Source organism: Barbus barbus (genome assembly GCF_936440315.1).
Source record: "Barbus barbus genome assembly, chromosome: 17".
NCBI classification, from domain to species: domain Eukaryota; kingdom Metazoa; phylum Chordata; class Actinopteri; order Cypriniformes; family Cyprinidae; genus Barbus; species Barbus barbus.
Window position 1 is genome coordinate 25,872,736 of NC_136745.1, and position 22,562 is coordinate 25,895,297.

General features: G+C 36.7%; 2 protein-coding genes across 3 annotated transcripts; one reads left to right on the plus strand and one right to left on the minus strand.

Annotated features, from left to right (window-relative positions):
• Window positions 1-10,562: 10,562 nt before the first annotated feature.
• LOC306883516 (insulin-like) lies at window positions 10,563-11,180 on the plus strand (the record flags this gene model as incomplete). The annotated part of the gene is made up of 2 exons (XM_079438819.1): window positions 10,563-10,740; window positions 11,035-11,180. The coding sequence occupies 2 exons, from the start codon at window positions 10,563-10,565 to the stop codon at window positions 11,178-11,180; spliced, it is 324 nt and encodes a 107-aa protein (XP_079294945.1).
• Window positions 11,181-11,469: 289 nt separating this feature from the next.
• LOC306883246 (hyaluronan mediated motility receptor-like) lies at window positions 11,470-22,104 on the minus strand. 2 transcript variants are annotated; one of them, XM_079438372.1, is made up of 20 exons: window positions 21,929-22,104; window positions 21,651-21,749; window positions 21,461-21,537; window positions 20,679-20,756; window positions 20,382-20,570; window positions 20,187-20,273; window positions 19,995-20,106; window positions 18,639-18,704; window positions 18,472-18,545; window positions 18,267-18,337; window positions 17,818-18,185; window positions 17,566-17,714; window positions 15,219-15,433; window positions 15,016-15,132; window positions 14,705-14,863; window positions 13,538-13,924; window positions 13,345-13,417; window positions 12,643-12,819; window positions 12,413-12,563; window positions 11,470-12,319 (listed from the first exon to the last, which is right to left on the minus strand). In XM_079438372.1, exons 1-20 carry the CDS (start codon window positions 21,972-21,974, stop codon window positions 12,300-12,302), a joined length of 2,715 nt encoding a protein of 904 aa, XP_079294498.1. In that variant the 5' UTR covers window positions 21,975-22,104; the 3' UTR covers window positions 11,470-12,299. The 2 variants fall into 2 exon arrangements, with proteins under 2 accessions (XP_079294498.1, XP_079294499.1); XM_079438373.1 differs by having other exon boundaries at window positions 21,461-21,534; window positions 21,929-22,095.
• Between the last annotated feature and the right edge of the window lie 458 nt (window positions 22,105-22,562).

Consider the following 22,562-nt stretch of genomic DNA (forward strand, 5'->3'; position numbering starts at 1 on the left):
GCAAAGGTACTGTATGTAAAGTCTTGCAAAGGTACTGTAATGTCACCATAAACTTAACTTTTACATTTATTCATTTAGCTGACGCTTTTATCCAAAGCGACTTACATTTGCTATATATGTCAGAGGTCGCACGCCTCTGGAGCAACTAGGGGTTAAGTGTCTTGCTCAGGGACACATTGGTGTCTCACAGTGGATTCGAACCCGGGTCTCTCACACCAAAGGCATGTGTCTTATCCACTGCGCCATCACCACCATGTACAGCATGTATATACTTTAAAATAACTATTTGGCCATTGCATGATACATACATCTTCAAATAATATATCCATCACATTGATTCTTTAACTTACTTTTTGCATTTTGGCCCAGTTCACACTCATGTAGCTGTAAAAAATATTTGCCTGCTGACTAGATACACAAGTTTCTCTTTACTACACGTTAGGTTTCTCGATAGATGTGGGTCACTCAACCGGAGGTAATCCTGTCAGATCGTCCATCCTTTGAGTGAGTACAGGTCGGCCAATCTGGTTTCGTCCGTTAAAGTTCAAAGACCAGAAAAAATGTCTATTATATAATTGTGCATATTTAAAATAATGAGTTCATCAACTTAAAAAGGAAGACAAAAGCATTTCCGATGTGGATGAGAATCCAATCAAACTGTACGATGATATTTTGGCTTTTTTTTTTGGGTGAAAATTTTTTTGGTGAAAAGCTAGCTAAAAGACACTAACATGGAACAAGATTCTTAGCATTGCCTCATGTATTAACGTTTCAAAAATAAAAACTATACCAGGTAAAATGGTATTTATTTAGCTTTGTTTTGTTTTTAAGTGTTTCCACCATTCCTATACTACTGGAAAAGGCAAAAATGCCAAAAAATTCAATTAATTAATTAATTATTTTAATTTGAAATGTATTAATGTTAATAAAAATAATCATTTAAGTGCTTCTGTCATTCCGATCATATCAATAAATGTAAAAGTGCCCCAAAAAAAACTAATTGCATTAAATATATTTAAAGAAAATTAATTATTAATTGTTTCTGTAAGTGCTTGGGTAAACAAACTCTGTTGGTTTACCCAAAGTTGAGTTATCCAAAGAAAAGACATCCTGACTTTGCTCGTCCTCTCAGGTCATGATAAATAGTCCTCCTTAAGGAGTGAAAGCATTTTTTGTTGTTACATATATGATTAACACCAAGGGCTCGATTTGGCTAGGTGTCACAATTTGCCAAGGACTAGTAATGTATTTGAGGCATGTGGTCACTGCTGATGAGAGGGAGACAGATTAAGCCTGTTAAAATAATTAACATAAAAAGCGAATGACAAAAAGCAAAAGACATTCCAGCCCTCCTTTACCCTTGACATTCCCTCAGTGAGGTGCAAGATGAGTTGCAAAAGGATTTAATTTGAGAAATTACAAAACAGCAGGATTCAGGAGCCCCACAGGTAGCACAGACTGAATCTCTCCCTTGCCAATTTAAAACATAGACGTTGAACAAAGAGGGTGTGAAGCTTGAAGGGATAATTCTGTCTTGCGCTATGCCTACAATGGGATTTGGTTCAGTGTTCTATTTGGCCTCCTGTGGAGGGGTTTCGAATGGAAAGACAACACCATGTACCTTTGCAAAAAATCAGAATCTTATTTCACACAAGGAACGGCCCTCATCAACACATCAAAGACTCCTTACTGCATTAGCATTCGACTGAAGTGAGCTTGAGCTTCTGCTACACTACACAGACCCAAACAAATGATCACCAGTTAATGGCCCCAGCTAGACGGCCAAACACATGAAACGTGCCAAAAAGCCTCAAGCCAATAGTTCATAAAACGCTGAATATTCTGATATAAATCTGCCAATTAGGCAGAATCTCGGACCTTATTGCCAACAAATCCAAAGCAACGCAACTATTTTATTCTATAATACAAAGAATAATATTTCCATTATGTTTTAGTGGCACATATTTTAAAGAAAAGTCAAGCTGAAGTGCCATTTTTACACACAACTGAGATATTTATTTATGCCATATTCTGACTTCCGTAAATTAGTTTGAAAATAACATGGATGCATTCGTTCCATTTGACACTCTTTGGAAACGTATAAATTCTGTACGGGTTTGACAACTGAGACAAATGCAAGTAAGCAAACCTTGTTTGGAAATAATTATGATTATTGCCATTTCGTTTGATGCTGATAGAGCACAGAAATTAAATACTACACTTTTAAGGAAAATCCAATTACCTTGTTAGAAAAATAAATAACCTACTGGAATTACAACTTGACAACCTGATAACTGAATTTAATTTAATTCACATAAACACTCAAAACCTTCAAAATGGAGGAAATATATTACAAACTGACTTCCAATATGTATATTACATACATTTTTGTTACCCAACCCACAGTGTCATTTTGTTTATGTAATTCATCACAATTGTGTTGACATGGGGAAAACTACCTGCCCGTATGAAAAATGGGTAGCACTTTATTTTACAGTCCTGTTCCCCATGTACATACTATGTCATTATTGAAGTAATTACAATAACTGGGTAATATCTAGGTACTAACCCTGAACCTACCCCCAAACCTAACCCTACCCCATGTAGTTACCTTATATTACCAGTACTTTCTTAGGCATGTGCACTTTAAGTACACTGTAAGTACATGCAAGTACATGTACTGTAAAATAAAGTGCAACTGATGTATCAGGCATGTGCCGTCTTGGCTCTGTGCACCCATGTCAATACTTTTGCTGTAGCCTGTGAATGTAAAATAAGAATAGTAGGTTAGCATTATTGAGTCTCAGTTCCTGGTTAAATCGATTCCTCAACGTATCTATTTTAATGACTGAGAAATCAATCAAGCCACAGCTTTTGCCTCCTAATGAGACCGATAACAGGTGTCAGAAGGATTCAAGAGCCTTATGTTTTATTTGTAGTGAGGACAATAGTAGGCTACTGCTGCACACCAGACCCCAGTGGCGGACTGGCCATCTGGAGCACCAGGAGTTTTCCCGGTGGGCCGCTGTACAATGTGGGCCGGCCCTTTGCGTAATATATATATAAAAAATGGATTGTAGTAAATGTATGTATTTCCTTCCATCGGCGCAGACGAATGGCCCGGGCCGCGTGGCCCACTTCTTTCAAAAATTCTAATTAATTTAGCATGCTCCGGCTCAGTGCAGCGGCTCAAAAGCGTTCTTCAATGTCAAAATGTTTGAAATAGCCAATCAAAGTGTAGAAGACGCTGAACTGAGCACGACTTGAATGCGAGCTGTAAGATGAAAACGGCTAACATGACGAGACAATTCAGCAGTATTTGCCAACCCTTTATGAAAAGAAAAAAGGAAAGAAAAAGAAAAATGGTTAAATGCCAGACATTAATTTTCAGGAATGCTTTTTGATTTTAATGCCATTTACGTTATTTGCCACAATGTAAGCTATACATAATAGCAGTTATCAGCAGACATGAGATAAGAGTTCATGTATATCTCTATATAGGCTTTCTTCCGTGACTTCAAATATTTCTCAATCTTACTATAACATTTTAAATATGAAGACTTATTTCGAGTGCTGTGCATAGGAAAGTGATTTATATTTTAGGCCTAATAAAAATATAATTTGCTTATTAAATTCACATGCATTAGCCTATTTTATATACACACTGGTGGTTACAAGTTTGAAATGATTAAGGCTTTTTATTTATTAGAAAGAATATTGAATTTGATTGATCAAAAATATATTAAACAATAATATTATGAAATATTACACTTAAAATAGTGGTTTTCTATTTAGGATGTTTTAAAATGTCATTGATTTTGTGATCAAAGCTGAATTTTCTACATCATTACTCCAGTCTTCAGTGTCCCTTCAGCAATCATTCTAATGCTGCTTAGTTTGCTGCTTAATTATTATCAGTTATTATTTGTGATCAATTATTAATAATGGTTTTATTATTGGTATAATTAGTTTCAAAGAAATTCGACTATTCATGGGTTTTTGGGGGCCTTAACGTGCTCAAAAACTCTTGAAAATTGGCACACACGTTGGAATCTGTTCCCATTAGGACACCGCAGAGGCTGGGACCCGGGTGTGGCACAGGGGCTCTATGGTGCCCCCTGGAACACAGTCAGAAAATTTGATGTATAGCTCACACATACTTGCACGTATTCATATGAAACTCGGTGCACACATAGATCTCATTGAGCCGACAACTTTCACACTTCATGTCCAACAGGAAGTCGGCTATTCAGGGCTGTTTAAAAAGCGCATGCTCTGGAATTTGATATACTCTGAGGATTTCCAAACGATTGCCACCAAACTCGGTGAACATGACCTCAAGACATTGGGGATGCTACATTGCGAAGGGATTTTTGATATCTCGAACGGTTTGCCCGTGGCGATGAAGTTATGGCGAGAAATGAGAAACAGGAAATGCCTTATAACATCCACATACATTGATTTTGATCAAACTTCAGTGGTTTGTTCGTTGTATGATGCCAACCGCATAGATGTGACTATTAGGAGTCAAAGTTATAGCGCCACCAACTGGCAGCAGGAAGTGTGTCATTTTCAAAATGCTTTGAATTCAGCATCATATTTTTACTCTATTTGCTTCAAACTTCATCAGAATAATGACAAAACACGGCTGACGTAAAACTGTTGAGGGGATATTGATATCTAAAATATTGTTGCCATGGCAACGTGTCCAACTTGAATATTCCTTTCCAGTGATTTTAAGGCAGCTAACATGCTTAGATTTTCATGAAACTCAACACACATCAGTTTTAATGATAGATAGACACTGGCAAAAGCTCATAAAAGGGCATGGAGGAGGCACTCTGTAGCACCGCCTTTTGACAAAAGTCGGTGGGTTAGTTTTAGCTACAGTCACCAAACTTGGTACATACATTGTTCTCATCAAGTCGGGCAACTTTCCAATTTACACTCATTGGCCAACAGGAAGCCGGCTATATATTTTTTTTATGTCAATTTTTGGAAAAATCAGGCTGCAAGTAAATTTTACTCCAAGTAAAAGAACTAGTTCACACCAAACTTTGTCAACATGATGCCAATATACTGAAGATGTTAAATTGCGAATGGATTTGGGATATCTTGAACAGTGTGGCAATGGTGATTTATTAAAATAACAGTAAAAAAGCAGTAATTTTATTGTATCTTTAAAGTGCAGCTTCCAAACACTTAAAAAAAGAAGACATACATAGAACAAGTCATTCTGAGGAAATATGAGTAATTTCATGAATATACAATACACTATGGGGCTGGGTGAGTGTGTGTGTTGAGTGTGAGGGTGAGGAGGTGGGTGAGAGGGACATAGATAGAGGGAGACTTTTAAACATCTCTTGAATCACTAGAAAAAAAAAATCAGTATTTATTTGTTTTATTTTTTTGCATTATAGCTTAAGAAATCTCTTAGGTCTTATCTGTTTCTGTCAGTCTTAGGGACAAAAAAAAATAAAAAATCCAAGAATCAGTTAATTTGTAGGGCACTGACAAAATAATTTTATATAATTAGGTTAATAATTATGTTAATTACAACATTACAAAAATGTAAAGATACATACACGTGCTCTTATAAATTTTTGTGCTGCAAATAATAGTTTGACACTAATTTTGATTCTGACCTATGACATCCTGTGACATGATATTCATCTGAATTTACATCATCTCATGAATGTACATCTCTGATGTAAATTTAGTCTAGGATTTGAAAGAGGTAACATTAAGATGACATATTAAAGAAATAAGCCAGGGAAATAGATGGCAATGGAATTCGTGACACAAATTACACCTCAAGAAATCAGTAGTTAAACAAACAAGACAAAGGAAAAAGAAGGGAAGTTAAAGTGGCGCTTAAATCATAAAAATAACAAAAGAATCCCACATACTAACTAATTCCCAAATCCCCTAAACTATTACAGTAAAGATATAAAAGAAAAAGTCTTCAACGCCAAAAGTGTCATAAACTACACTAAATATACAAAGCAAAACATACAGGAAAAGCACACACTAATAAACTAATATGTCTAATAGTGCGGGTATGTAGATCACGTGACTTACTAAACTCTTCCACTCCTTCCTTGTCTTCCAAAGCGACACACCCACTCCCGCGCTTCTCGCTGACGTTCTCCTTTTAAACCTCTCGGACGAGAACGTGATTGGCAAGAGAAACATGACGTCATAGTTGACCAATGATGAAAGACAGCAAAGATGGCCAATAGAATCCAAGGAAGGCGGTATCTAAGAGCATGAGTGTAAGAACAGCAAAAAGACAAAAGGAAAATAACAGCACAAAAGGTCGCAGACCGTAACAAATGTAACAGTAAAACTGTTCAGCTCACCGATGAAGACTAAGCTTTAATGCAGGCAAAATATTTCACAAATGCTTATAGATCAATAAAACCTTTAAATATTCTTATGAATCATTAAAGGCTTAGGTAACACTTTATAATAAGGTCTCATTTGTTAACATTAGGGAATGCATTAACTAACTTGAACTAACAATGAACAATATATATATTTTTTTTACAGCATTTATTCATTTTTTTATTGTTAGTAAAAATAATCATGTTCAAAAGATACAACTTTAAATTTTAATAATGTATTAATACATTTTGGACTTAATATTAATTAACATTAATAAATGGTATATAATTATTGTTGATGTCACAACTAACATTAAGTATGAACAATATATTTTTACTTTATTTGTGTTAGTAAAAATTATTTATGTTAGTTCATGGAAAAGTAAATCGTAAAAAAATGCCTAAATCATTAAAAGTTTTGGTAACACTACAATAATGTCTCATTTGTTAACATTAGTAAATGCATTAACTAACATGAACTACCAATGAAAAATATATTTTCACAGCATTTATTAATGTTTGTTGATGTCAGTTAATCAAAATGTTCATGTTAATTCACAGTGCATTAACTAATGTTAACAGATAAAACTTTACATTTTAATAATGTTTAAGTTTTGAATAATAACTAACATTAATAAATACTACATACTTACTGTTCATGTTAATTAATATAGTTAATGTTAAAAACTGAAACCTTATTGTAAAGTGTTACTAAAGTTTTATATATTGTTCTGTGTGAGTTGATGGTTTGGATTAACCCTTTAATTTCCGTATCCTTAAAAAAGTGTCGGTATTACAGTAACTGCCAGAGGGTTACTGTAATAAATGGGCCTGCTGGGCACAGTTTTCCTGATGCCACCGGGGGTGGCGTTTACACTGATGGCTTGGGCCCGCCATCGCTGCTTGCAGCTATATCATTTTATTTTTTTGTAGCTTGCTGGCCTGTTAAGCTGTTAATGTGCAGTTGTGAGCAGGTTTAATCTCTGACTCTGAGAGCACGAGTAGCACACGACAGACCCCCGGAGTCCGATCCACGTGTATCGATTAACCCGCGCGGTGGATGCGGAGGAGACGATTAACCTCTGCGGTCATCTTACAGTCTGCTTCCCCGCACTGCCAAATGCAACACACCCCTCTCATTCTGCTCTCCATTTGCACTGCGATAATACCAAAATCCTGCTCTCTGCCCCACTCCACCAGTCTGAGCCAAGAAAATTAGCCCATCTTTCCAGCGCAGGTTGATCGATACAGCGCATATCTGAGCGTGCAGGCTCCAGTGCATCTTCATTCTGCAGAGGCCTGACAAAAGTTTCCATTCTGACCCGCACAGCGCAAACAGGGTTCATAGAGGGCCAGCGGTGAAGAGACTGCAAATAGGTTATCATGCTCAGAATAAAGCTCACCGCTGGATGTGTTTGGCAGGGAATGCTCCTGAAAATATTCCTTAATGGCAGAAAAGAATCATAGTCGAATATCTTGAAAGGAGGGATGTTGAAAGCAATCTCCAGGGAGAAAATATGCCCACTAACACCGGCATCGATCACATTGAAGATGACACAGCAGTAAGAAAATGAGACAAAACTCAATTCCAGCAGTTCATATTCCATTTTTCTCCCTTGCAGCTGAGGACTAAAAGGGCAATTACCAAGCACTTCAGAAATGGCTCTTTCTTTACAAAGAGATAAAGAAAGACGTACCCCGGGCTTGTTGTTTTATTCTGTGGGGATTTGTCATATCTGAGACATTTAGCTTTTTCTCAACTGTCAACTCATCCTCTCACTCAGCTCCATCATTCTGTGGAGACATTAATCATATCCCGATATCAGCAGACAGTGTTTTGGTGCGGATCTCAGCTTCACAGTGGATCTCTCGCCTGGCTCACCGAATTTAGTATTCCAGCGTAAATCTGCTAAAAAAAAAAGGACAGTGAAAGTGCAAACGTCAGTCTTGCGTGTTTTAGAGTGGGAGTGGAATGGCAGGGAGAGGGTAGGTCACGGCAGGGGTTAGTGCTGAATTACAGACTGTCACTGCTTGGACAGGGAGCGCAGACGCAGGGGACCCTGTCACTGCTGCAGGCTGACAGAGCGAAGAACAAGCCGCAGTCAGGCCACACGCTCTTTCTATAAAACAGTATTGGACTTTGGCTTTCCTCCTGTCAGTGCGTATAAGACACGAGACGGCTTTAAAATAAATAGCTCTTGGTGAGCGTATTTAGACTGCTAGATCTCTAAATCATCTTCACGTCTGGAAGACAGGGACAGGATTCAGGCCATCATTTCAGCACTTACTGTTTCTCACAATTTGACCAGTTATATGTTCAATTATAAGTTCAAAACAGTTGATAAAAATGGTCTGATGAGGCGTGTTAAGCGTAAAAAGAAAAATTTAAAGTATAGAGTTATATAGCAGCCTTTATACAGGTTATCAGCAATAACATGATAATTAGATTGTAATAATAATTAAAATTATTTATTTATTTGAACAGCATGTGTCCTTTAATTGCAGAATATATTTTATAATATTGCCCATTACATAAAAAATATTAGTATTATTACAACTAGCCTACTATATTAATATAATACTATATTATTTTTTATAATATTATTGCTATCAAAAATTACATTATTAGATGTAACAACAACAATACTACTACTACTATTAATAATAAAAGTAATAATGTTTATTGTATATGTAATGATGTTTATTTTGAACAGTCGGTGCTATTTATTCACTGAATATATTTTATAATATTTCCCATTACATAAAAATACTACTGCTACTACGTAGTACATAATATTATAATATACTATTTTTTTCATAATATTATTATTAAAAATTACATTATTAGATAACAACAACAGCAATAATAATAATAATAAAATCGAAAAAAATAATGATTTTTATTTTGAACAGTCAGTGCTTTTTATTTGCAATTAAAATTATACATTACATTCAAAAATATTATTATTAGTAGTATTATTAGTATTGGTATTACTACTACTACTACTTAGTACATAATATTATAATATACTATTTTTATTATTTTATATTATTATTGTTATTAAAAATTATGATATTAGATGTAACAACAAAAGCAATAATAACAATAATAGTAATAATAATAATATGATTAAAAATGATGAACAATTGGTGCTTTTTATTTGCAGAATATATATTATAATATTGGCTATAACAAAACAACAACAACAATAATAATATATCTATTCTTCATCTTATTATTATATTGGTTTTGTATAATATTAACTATTAAATTATATATATTAATATGATGTAATAATATAATATAATATAGGCTTTCATTTGCTGTAATACTAAATGATTTATAGAATATCATTTTTCAAGGTGACCTGCTTTCTTTGCGTTAATATGGTAATTCATTAAAAGTTTGATTAAAGCTCTATTCACAACCCCCCGATAACGGCCTCATAACATACAGATGAAGGGGGAACTGAGAGTGCATTGTATTACCTCGGGGGGTCCCTTTAGACGGGTCATACGTGTGTCCCTCAGTGTTAACATTTGAAGAAACTTAAAAGGTGAAGATGCTGATGCAACTTCACACATTTTCCCCAGGAGTCTCTTTTTCAGCAGGCCTTGTGTTGCTTTAGACACCTCTGGACCCTGACTCCAGGTCCACTTTAATCACAAATCTAACACATCTGAGCACTACTTCCTGCTCTCATTTGCCCACAAGGACCCACATCCAGTTTAGTTCAATAAACAATTCAGCAAGATAAAATGATAGTATACCTAACTGAAATACTCTCCTGACCTGTACATTTTAAGCTGATCGTAATAAAGCCCATTACAGTTATCTGATATGTTCCTAATACTTCTTAGCAAGATGACATGCATAAGGAGTCATGTCATTACATGGGAACTTTTGTTTTTCCGCTGATGCAGTCAAGAGCGAGGGCTGGCAATGGGAAGCTATATAAGCAACAGGATTCATCCCAATCCTGACCACTCTTGATTGACTGTGCTCACCCAGGAACGGTAAGTGGGAAACCAAACATGTTTTGGTTGCTTTTCTAGATGATCAAGCTTGAAAAATTTTTTAGGTTATGTTTTCATCAATTTAACTTAATGTGCTCTTCATTCATACACATTTATGCATTCATTCCAGGCAGTACATGTCCACAGCTTCTGCCCATCATGGTCCTGTTGCTCCAGGCAGCAGTAATCCTGCTGCTGGCCTCCCTGCCTGAATCACTCTCTACGCCGTCTCAGCATCTGTGCGGCTCCAACCTGGTGGACGCGCTTTACCTTGTGTGTGGGCCTAGAGGCTTCTTTTACTCCAGCAGAAGCAGGAGGGACCTGGAGACTTTGCTGGGTGAGGACTTTCTGTAAATGTACATAAAATGTATACCGTTTTTAAATAGTGGAACATTTCGGGCCGGTTTCACAGACAGGGTTTATCTTAAACCAGGACTAGGCCTTAGATAAACTAAAAAATGCCTTAGAAAAAACATTACTGGTGTGCATCTTGAGACAAAACAACGGCATTTACATATTTTAACATACGTCAATGCAAGTTATTTTCAGTTATGACAGCTCAACCGTGCAGTCTTAAGCCTTGTTTGTGAAACCGGGGGTTCAAATATTAAGTGTTTGCTTCCTCTTCCAGCCTTGCTCTCAAATTTAGCAGATTATGAAGTAGCTGAGGCTGATCCATTAAAACAGAAGGTGATGATGAAGATGAAGAGGGGGATTGTGGAACGGTGCTGCCACAGGCCCTGCACCATCTACCACCTGGAGGACTACTGCAGCTGAACAAGCTGAAGAATACTATGTAAAGGTTAAAGATGTTAATAAATGATCATTGCATGCAAGAAGCATTTACTTGATTGTTTGCTTGTCATTTTCAAAGGAAGCTTGTAGAATGAGGAAGGTTCCCTCGAAAGAATGCTAAGTGACAGAAACATGTTCTGGTTTCCCTTGTGTTCTAGCACCCTCTGCTGGGACTTTCATGATTTTAAGCTCTCAAACTGATGAGAAATGGATGTTACAATCATAAAACTTGTTAAAACTGTGGTATAAAAATTCCAGTGACAAAGCAAATAAAGAGAAAAGCAAGTATTTTATTATAAAAAGCTCCCATTCACTTTCTGCTCTTAATAAAAACCTATAGTTTTTTCATTAAAGGGACATCTAAAAAGGTCTTTACATTTAAGGGACAGTCCACCCAAAAAAGAAAACAGTTTCATTGTTTACTCACCTCATGCCATTCCAAACCTGTCATACTTTCTTCTGTAGAACATTAAAGATGATATTTTGAAGACACATTCCTCAACATCTCTTTTCTGTCCCACAGAAGAAACGAATGCATACAGGGTTGGAACAACACGAGGGTGAGTAAATGACAGAATGCTCACTTTTTGGCAGACTATAATATCCCTTTAAGACCAGTGACAGCACAAGTATTAAAATGACAAAATATTGCAAAAACTAAATTAATAGAAAAGAGGAACGGATTAAACAGAACGAGTGCTCATAAGGTTAACTGGACACTTTTAAACAAAGCTAACTTTGAACTTTTTAAAGAGCTTAAGACAATAGCACACCCAGTGCTGAAACACCAGATAACAGAACATTCAGTGAATCCAAACCCAGAAGCATATTTTTACCAACGTAGTCAAATCAAAAGCAACATTTAAAAAGGGAGGTTATCAATTACACATGGATATTGAGTGACTAACAATGGTAATACCAATTCATACACAAAATAATATTAAATATTAAATTCACACACAAAATAAAACACAAATAAGATCAGCATTGTCAGAGGCACAGTCAGGACATTTGAGTGCTGAACCATCCCATCACAGTGTTCACGTTGCAAAGTCGTCCATAGGGCAGGGCATTACACAAAGGTAGTAGAAGAGTGATAGTTTAATACAATTTTTTGTTGCCTTGGAAACAAAGAAAAAGCATAATGAGATTTTAAATTTAGAATAAAAAGAACATACAAATAAATGTGTAGCAAGTTCCCTTGAGTTACTCACTTGGTGTAAGAGCTGAGGTGGGCTGCTGGTTTTCTTTGAGGTCGCGTATGAAAGCCTTGCTGGGGTCGAATCTCCGTGGCACCTGACCGGACTTGAGCCGATCCAGCTCTTGCTTCTGTTTCCCGACCTGTGCCCTTAGCTTGGACACTTCCTGCAGAACACATGAACACGCTCAGCTACACAGCAAAAACAGTCAAACAATGACTATTGGCTTTTGACTAATGCCTTACTTGTTTGAGCTCCAAGTTCTCCTCTTTTAGTTTGACCATGTGTTTGATCTTCTGTTTCTGGTTTTGATGACCTATCAGATTGGCGTAAGCATCAGCTAACTTGTTCAACTCTGCCTGTGTGGCTCCTTTCTCATTCAACAAAGCGTTCCTTTCTGCTGCAAAGCAGTCCAGCTGTTCCTGAAGACCAGAATAAGCAAATGAGAAGATTCGTCTAACACTCATGTACTGCCCCTTATCGGTCTAAGAGTTGTCTGTACTGTTTTTGCAATATAAAACCAAGCTGTGTGTAGCACCTTCCACTCTGCACATCCTTCGCAGTATCTGGAAAAAACGGCTGACTTGTCTTTTCAATGTGACCTCAACACCACATTTGTGAATATTGCAAATAGTACTTTAGCTAAACTTCATTGTGAAGCTTGTTCACAAAAGGTACCTTAAAGCAAAGAAGCTAAAGTTTAATTATATTTAATCGTTTTATTTTCGTAATTAATAAGAAAGTGAGAAAAATTAAATAAAATCTAAACAAAAAAATTAAATAGTATATAAAAAAAGAAAAAGTAAAAAGTTTGTATAGAGGGAATAAAATAATAAAAAAAAAATTTTTTGGGGGGGGTGGGGGGGGGGGGGGGGGGGTTATTAAATTTTTTATTAAATATGTAATAAAAAAAAAAAATTGGCACATTAAATGTACTCTTTGCTTACCTGAAATGGTTTTACTTTAGCATAGAGTTCTTCATACAAGTTTCTCCAGTGCTCAGTCTCAGCATCACACGTTCTGGGGGTGAATGAATGACAATATGGATGGAATTAAATAATGCAATAAGCACAGAGACTGAGTGCATGAGGACACCATGATGGACTAGAGACCCCGTTGACCGCGTTGTAACTTTCTCACCTCTGCAGCTGAGCCTCTGCGAGTTGTTTGTGGTAGTCTTGCCTTTCCTCTTCCATCAGTCTGCATAGCTGTCGTTTCTCCTGCTGCCACTCAACAGCGTGATGCTGAACAGCATCTCTTTCCTCCTGCACCTGCCTGTTCAGCTCAGAAACCTTGTCTTCCAGTTCCTCCACGCGGCCCCGCAGCCTGCTGGCTTCTGCAGAACGGCCCTCCACTGACTGCCTCCTCTTCTGTTCTCTCTCCAGCTGGGCCTGAGCCCGCTCTCGCTCTCCTCTCTCCCGCTCCACCTCCGCCTGCAGGCGTCTCAGCTCCTCACTCAGAGTCTCTGCTGCTTGCTTAAACTCTTCCTCTCTTTGAGCCAGCTTAGTCTGAACTTCTAAAACCATCCTGTAAAATAGCAAAACCACCAGAAGTTATCAATCACTTAGACATTGACATACATTTCAATACAATTTATATTCTGAACAGTAAGACACAGTTGAAGCATGACCGGACGCGAAAATGTTTGCAGGCTAAACCTATGTCATTATTAAGACTATTATTATTATTATTAGTTTCATTAATAGATTCATATTTGCCATTTAAACTGTAAAAAAAAAAAAATGCAGTCATTTAATGTAATATTTAAAACACTGTCTTTATGCGGTCTGTTTCCAAATTAATGTGGATATATAAAAAAAAAAAAAAAAATAGAAAGGTTAGAAAGGCTTGTTATAAATTTGGCAAGGCAGGATATAAACAATCAGCTTCATAAAAGGAATCATAAAATCAAATAATAAGCAATCATAACGACAAGCAATCAAATGACTAAGTTTAAAATTGTGCATTTAATCTGAAGCTATAAAGGCCTATTTTAGAGAAAGAAATTTAATTTATTGCAAATTATATGCATTATAAAATGGCAATAACATTTACATATTTAAATTGTATTACATTCTATTAATAATTAAATATTTAATCATTTAAAATACAAAAAAAATATATATATTGATTTGTCAATTACCCATTTATTAATACAACATACAATATCCTGATCACCTTATTTATTTTGTGGTAATAACCGACTTATTCCCTGCTTAACCTTGGACCACGTTATCAGCTATGTAGGAGCTATATATGGGAAGCATAGCAGATAAAAACGGCAAATCTCTGAAGCAGGATACGGACCTAGCATGCTCCTCTCGCAGTTTATCCTGCATTTCCTGGTAGCTTCTGAGTTTCTGCTGGTCCTGCTGCAGCTGTTGCTTGAGTTGGTTCATCTCCTTCTGCAGCTGATGGGCTTGAGCCTCTGCCTGCTCCTTCTGCTCACCCAGAGACCGTCTTGTGCTTTTGGAATTTAATGAGAAAATGTTTGATGCAGACACTTAATGACGCTTGGATGGGAAGATTAAAGATTAGGAACAGTTAAAGAAACTCTAGCTCATTTTAAATGTCCATGGACAGCATTTTAATGAACAAAAAGGTGTTTAAAGTAACACCTCTCATAGTCAGTAGTCACATCTCCCAGCTTGGCAAGACAGCTGTTGTGATCCTCTTCTAATTTTTTGATTGTCATCACATGAGCCTCTTCTAAAGCCTGCATCTCAGCACACTTCCTGCCAAAAGGGAGCCAAACACTGGTCAGTTTTTTGCTAAAGTGATGTGATCAAGCTCAACTCAATTAGAAATCTTAAGTTCTCACTTCTCTAACTCAAAGCAAGTGTTCTTCAGCTCTTGCTCCAGTGTCTGGTTCTTCTGTGTGAGGTGCTGGATGGCCTCCTCACTGCATTGCTCCTGCTTCTCCAGTTCTGACAGCTCCTCAAGCACGTCCTCCAGCTCCTCGCCGAGCTGTTTCTTCTCCGCCTCAGCCTCATCTCTCAGGCGCTCAAGCATGCTAGCCAGGGAGTCGCTGTGAGTCTGCAGCAACACACATTAGAGGAGCTTAAGAGACATTAGCCTAATCCACAAAGTCGATCAGGGAGACTTTGACTTCCTGACTGAGAGACGACACAGTACAACCTGCTTAAAGTCTATTAAGATGTACTCTTCACTTAATTGTCCCACTCATGCAGATATAAATCACATCACAACTTTATTCACTATTGATTTTTCCTCTTAAAGTACTACAACTAATCACAAAATGGCATGTTAGTAAACTCTTTTCCTTGGGTCCAAAGATACAGATACTTAAGCTAATGAAAACTCGAATACAAGAAAAAAAAAAACCAGCTTCTAAATGCCCTTCATAGCAAAGGGCTGAACAATATCCGTGCTGCAATGAATTAGGGGGGAAAAAAGGGAACGCAAATGTAAGATTCCTCTGTGCTGTATTAAACATACTTTATTCTGTGCTGAATTTCTTTGAGGTCTGTCAATAATATGACAGATTTATTACAGTAGTCAACATTTTAATTGGATCAAAACCTTTTAAATCAAAGTTGTCCTAAAATCAAAATGCGATCTTGTCTTAGGACTTTTGATGAATTTTTTGTTCCACTTCAAATGTTCTGCAGAATTTCAGGTCACAATACAGGACATTGACAAAGCGTTTGCTATGGTGTTCTTATTGTGCGATCAGTTAATGTTGTCATGACATTAAAGGGACAGATTTCCCAAAAACGGAATCATTTACAACATTTCACTCAAGATTTGTCTATTGAAAGTCCATGCAAGCAAAGTTTTCATGCAACAAAAAGTACAAAAATGTCGCAAAAGTAATCCTAATTAATTGCATGGTTTTATTTCAGTTAATTGGAAAAAACAAGATCACTTTATATGACAAACAGAATGAATTTATGCACTGATTAACATAGGAACATTGATCAGCAGACAGAGCTGAAATTATGGTAAAAGGAAGCTCAAACAGATCTGCTTAATGCGTGAGAACAAACCTCTGTGGTCCTCAAATTCAATTTCGGTTTACCATTTTTGAATACATACATACCATACCATGCACGGAGTCGGCCGATAATGGCTTTAAATGTAAATATCGGCATCGAAAAAATTATGCCGATATGTCTTGCCGATAAGAGGAATGCATTAACTCACATGTGCTCAGGGTATGCCAGCGATTAGATCATGCCAGCAGTGTGGCTCATTCTTGAAGAAAAGAGTTGCCTGGATGATTAGATTCACTGTTTTGGATTACTAAATTTAAATTGAGGATGCACACATACAGAATGATGCATTCCTGTATGATAAGAGTCAACAGCATGTGCAGTGGCAGCAGCAGCAGCCTCCCCCAGGTCCTAATGCCTGTTCAGTAACGAGTTTTAATTCCCTAGGGGGCACTGTTGGCCTACTTCTAACAAAATGAAAGTAAAATACAAATAACATTTAGACTGTCTTTCTGATTAAATATAGCAGTAATTGATGTCATAAAATCATGAGTATGTTTTGATTTAAAGGTCAGAAGCTATAGCTTACATGAATTTAAAAAAAAAAAAAAAGTCACAAACATTGATGTATAATGTTAGATTTTTTAAACAAATTATGAGCTCTACAAGATCTTCTGAATTTAAGACTTTTGCTTTAGACCGTCTACAAATGTAAAATCTTAAAATAAAATGTTAATGTTACTACTGCATCTTTCTGGAAAAAATGCAGCAATGAATACATAGTTTATTTATAGTTATTTTCAAAGCATCAATGTACTGTCATTCTAAAATAACTTAATTGTTTATTTAATTCTAACAAATAAGTACTTGTAATGTGTTAAATAATTTGCTTATAATTTCCACACAGGAGAGACTTGGTGTTGCTTCCAAACAAAAGAAAATGTATCGTATCGGTAATCGACCAAAACGAGTTGAAAAATATCGGCAAAACTCCAATATCGTGCATACTTTGTGCCAATCAAGCAACTGCTATTTAACTGAATGCGACTGCTACCCAAAACAAAATCTAATACTAGGCCTGTCATGAACATGAATTTTGTGCTGAAGATTAACTGTCAGAGAAATAATTGTGATTATCAATTTAATTCAGTTTTGTTCATCACTTATGGTGTAATTCAATTTATTTTTGGCTGTGAAAATGAATAATTTTACCTTTTTCTCTTCCAGTTGTTTGGTCAGTGCATCGTGTTCTTCCTTCAGCTTTTCATATGCTTCATTCTCAGTCTTCCTACTCTCCTCCAATGAGCTAATCTCTGCCTTCAACTCTTGCACCCGTCGCAGACCCTCCTCCTGTGTCCTGGCTGCACACAAATCACGCACAAATAAAACTCACAATACGTGCTTATTCATAATGTGCAGCTCAAAAAATTTAACACGCTGCATTTTAAAGCCAAATCCATTCACCTCTTTCATCCTCCAGCACCAAGCATCGCTCGCCCATGAGTGCCACACGCTGATCCAGCTCTTCCTCGGTTCTTCTCAAGACCTCCTTCACACGGGCCAGCTCCTGCTCCTGCAGCCGTACTGTGCTCCGGGACTCCTCGAGGTCCTGAGCTCCCTGCTGCATCTGCTCCTCCAGCTCTTTTAGTGAGGTCTGCGAGGCCTGGAGACCCTGCACGTGCTGCTCCATCTCTCTCTCCTTCTCCTCTAGAGCCTTCTGGGAGTCCTGCAGCTCCTGCTGAGACCTCCGCAGCTCCTCTTCCTTTACTTTCAGCACCTCCTGACAGTCCTGCAGCTCACTGGTACATTTCTCCAACTTTTTCTCCACATCACTGCACAAGCCATATAGAGCTGGATGAGGATGAGAGGACTGACACAATAACAACAACAACATGAAAACACACAGTTCTAACCTGAGGTTCTCTTGAGCATCAGAGAACCGGCGCTCCATGGTGGATTTGTCCTGGAGCTTAATCCGCAAATCCTTTGACATTGGAGAGTGAGACATACAGCTTATCTCAAACCAAGCAGCACTTCAAAGTCTGATAATTCAACCTAAGCAGTGAGTAAATGTCATCTGGCTTAGGAGAGTCAAATTCTGTTGACCAAAACCAATACCTGAATCTCTTCATTTGCTGAGTCCAAGTAACTCTGCAGGGCTTTGGTTTCCTCCCTCAGCTCCTGGATTATGTCTTCATTTGTAGAAGACAGGAAAAAAAGCGAGATGTAGTAGCCAACTCATATGATACCATAAAACGAACACCGATCCTAGTATGCAAACTTACTGTGCAATTTATCCATTTCATTCTCAAGCTGTTCATTTTGGACTCTTGTCTCCTGATGAAAGTCCTCTGAAAAACAACATAGTAATAAGCAAAAATGTTAGCTCGGTCACTAATGATATCCAATTTGTGAGAAATCGTCACGAGTCATTCAAACAAATACATAAATGGCTTCTAAACTACTCGACTCAAAAGTCTGAACTGTCAAATGTCTCTTTGGTTTCAACATGCCTATACAGTTTTACTTCCAAACAAACAAAAAATATATAAAAATACACTTTTGTTCAGACATTTGGGATCAGCAAGATCTGTTCAAAATGAAATCTTACCAAGGATGCATTTATTTGATAAAAAAAAATAAAAAAGCAATATTTTTTTTAATTACTACAAATTAAAATACCTTGATACATTTTAAATTGTAATTTATTCCTGTGATGCAAAGCTGAATTTTCAGCATCGTTACTCCAGTCTACAGTGTCACACGATCCTTCAGAAATCATTCTAATATGCCGACTGTTCAGAAACATACAGTTGTGATGCTTCATATTTTTGTGGAAAGCATGATACATAAGTATTTTTTGATTAATATGTAGAAAGTTCAAAAGAACAGTATTTATTTGAAATAAAAATATTTTGTAACTGTCTTCACTGTCACTTTTGATTAATGAAACATGTCTTTTCTGAATAGATTTAAATGAATAAACTCATTAATAAGACCCTTTAAACAGCGTTACTTCATATCCTGCTCCTACTCTCGTCAACTTCTTGACTGATAAAGATTCTTCAGACAAAATAGTAAACCTTTTGGGTTTCAGACACATTTGATATTTTCTGAAGTGATCTGGTAATGAGACTGGATCCAATATTCCTGGATTGTCGGAAGAAACTAGCATTTTTGTCATTGAAACAAATATCAGCAAAAGAACTCTTCTGGTCTTCCAGGAATACAGAATCATTTGTTAAGCTGCCGGAATTAAACAATTCACTAAAATTCAACTAGGTTACCACTTTAAAGTTTTACATGCCATTAGATTGAAAGTGCAGTATACTGTAACTACTGGTATTTCCAAGATAACTAGACAACACACACATACATATATACACATATATATATATATATATATTAAAAAAAGCAGTGTAATGAGGTCATGAGACAATACTGTTGGAAACACATTGTGTAAAATTCTGTTTCACTTCATTTTTACAGTATATTCTGTGTAGTTTTCAGTAAGTATTATATTTTGTTGTGAACATGGTCTGACTTGAGCATAGAGACACTGGAGGCTTGTCAGATCGATTTTATGACATGGGTCTGATCCAAAAATAATATCAAGCATATAGCTCCTCAAGGTAACTTACCAAGATATTTGTTCCTTTCCTGAAGAACTCTAAAAGTTGCTCTGGCAGTCTCCAGGTCTGTTTCAAAGACCTTTACTTTCCCCTCTGAGCTGATCTGAAGAAAGCTCAGTTCCTGTTCACAAATCCAAAACAACACTGAGCAACTTGAAGCTACACAAACTCTTCATGTATAAAATGACTGAGATATCTTACCTTGTCTTTGGCATCGAGTTTATTTTTGGCCTCAATGAGCTCCATGGAAAGAGCATTGATCTTTTTCTTGGTGATATCTGCAGAGACCTGTGAAAATCAAAGTGCCATGACATTCCTCAGTTAACTTGTTCATGTGAAGCAGTTTACTTAAAAAACAGAGACTGGAAAACACACTGCTACAAAAAGACTAGTCACCTTGGTCTTCAGGAACTCATTAGCTTTCTTTAACTCAGCGAGCTGCCTCTCGAGAGAAGCCACATTGGCAGCAAGGCCTGTCTTCTCTCTGACAGCCACAAGCAATTTAGACTCCAACTTCTTCAGCTCTTCCTCCAGGGTCAGCAGCCTGCGGTCCTGCTCTCCTCTCTGCTGCACCAAAGAACGGATCTATATTCCAGCATAAGCAGTGACAGTCAAGGTTAGGAGAGGAGACCATCGAATTTGATCAGGCCTCAAAGCAATAAATGGCCATCAAGGAAACATTTTGAAATCTACCTCTTTCTCTAGTAGCCTCTGATGTTTCCGCTCAAGTGTGAAACCATTTTTGTCCTTTTTGGAACTTAAAGCATCAGCCTACATAAGGAAAAAAATAAAAAGAAAAGAAAATGATAGGCCAATATACCGGACCGATAAATAGTCAATGAGTTTTTATATAATAGACACTTTGCTGATTCTGAAAAAGTTAAGAGCCTACGTGCTTACCCAAATTAACATTTTAGTACATATTTCAAAGGTCTTAAAACACATGGCTATTAAATAAAACGTATTTGGTTTTGAAATGGGTAAGGGATAATGTAGGCCAAATAACCAACCGGTCCTGCATTAACCTGCAATACTACTCATAATATAATCATACATTTAAGAAATTATCCCTATATTACCTTAAGAGCCACTCCTTTACACTGCACAATATAATTGGTCTAGCAAGACAGACCCTGGAACAATATTTAACAATATATAACAAAAAATAATTTGAAAAAGGGAAAGTTTAGCCAAAAGTGTTTTAATTTATGTCATATTGACTCATTTTCTTCTGTGGAACACAAAAGATGATATTTTGAGACATATCTTAATATGTCTGTTTATATGTCAAGAGGGTGCATGATGATGCTCTAGACTTTCATTATATGGACAAAGTTGAAACATTATTAAAGATATTTTTGTTTGTACAGGTTTGGCACAGCGTAAATGTTTAATAAGTGTTTAAGCAATTTTGTGTACATCTTTTAATTAACTAATAATTCAGGTATGGTCATAATTACATATACATCTCTTACCAAACCATCAACAGACATGGTCCTCCGAACTGGAGACAGGGGTACTTCTTTTGAGGGTGATGGCAGGGGTACTGCTACTGATCAGCATTTTCAAAAGGAAGTAGATGTTATTGAAAGGTAGAGCTTCTCATTTATAACCTAGAGATGAAAATGTGAACTCAAATGGCAGTTAAACACAATCTGCTCTCACTTTTTGAAGCTGTTCTGAAGCGCTCTGCTTTATGAAAGGATGCAGCTCCTTTCACGTCACCAGACTTCACCTCATATGTACCAGGTGGAGGAGCACAGCCTAAAGAGAAGGACATTTAATAGAAAGCTGTATGAAATTATCAAGTTGAGCTTTATGAAATGGGTTTAGACAGCGAGAACTAAGCAGATAACTACATCATCACTTGTCTTTATAATTAAACTGTTTAAAGCACATTAAAGTTACTCTCGGTTTTAATAGAGAGGAGACGAGAAACTTACCGACATGCTCGTTAAATCTCTTTAAGGGAGCTCTTGAGAAAGACATGACCGACAAAAGAGGTCGAGAACTCAAATACTGTGGAAAAACCTATAAAAATGTGAAATTTGTTAAAACTTCAATATGCTCGAAGTGCACACAGCCGCTGGAATTTTGAATTAGTAACCCCGCCCAATATAGAGCAGACGCAACAGCTTTAGCCAATCATATTTAAGAATATGTGACGAGCAGAAATGTAAACCAATCAGTAACGAAATCTTGCTATACGTCACATCTGAGCGTTCTTCTCTCAAAATTCAAACTAGAGGTGGGAGATACTTGTAAAGATGGGAAGTTCGGATCATTTTACCGACTCGGACCTTTGAGTCTCGTTCAGCAAAATGAACGAATCTTTTTTTCGCGTAATTTCGTTCATTTCGTTCATTTTAGTAAAATATAATTCAAATGTTACGTGTTAATTTCCAAAAATCTACTACTTATACAAACGTTTATCACACTACAAACAATACAAAACTATAATGCTATAAGAAACAGAAAATATTAATTCATTGTTACATGGGTCTTTTTTAGTCTATGATTTGCGCACCACCTCTTATCTGACAAGTCTTCGGGTTTGAGTCTTTCGTTCATCACGTG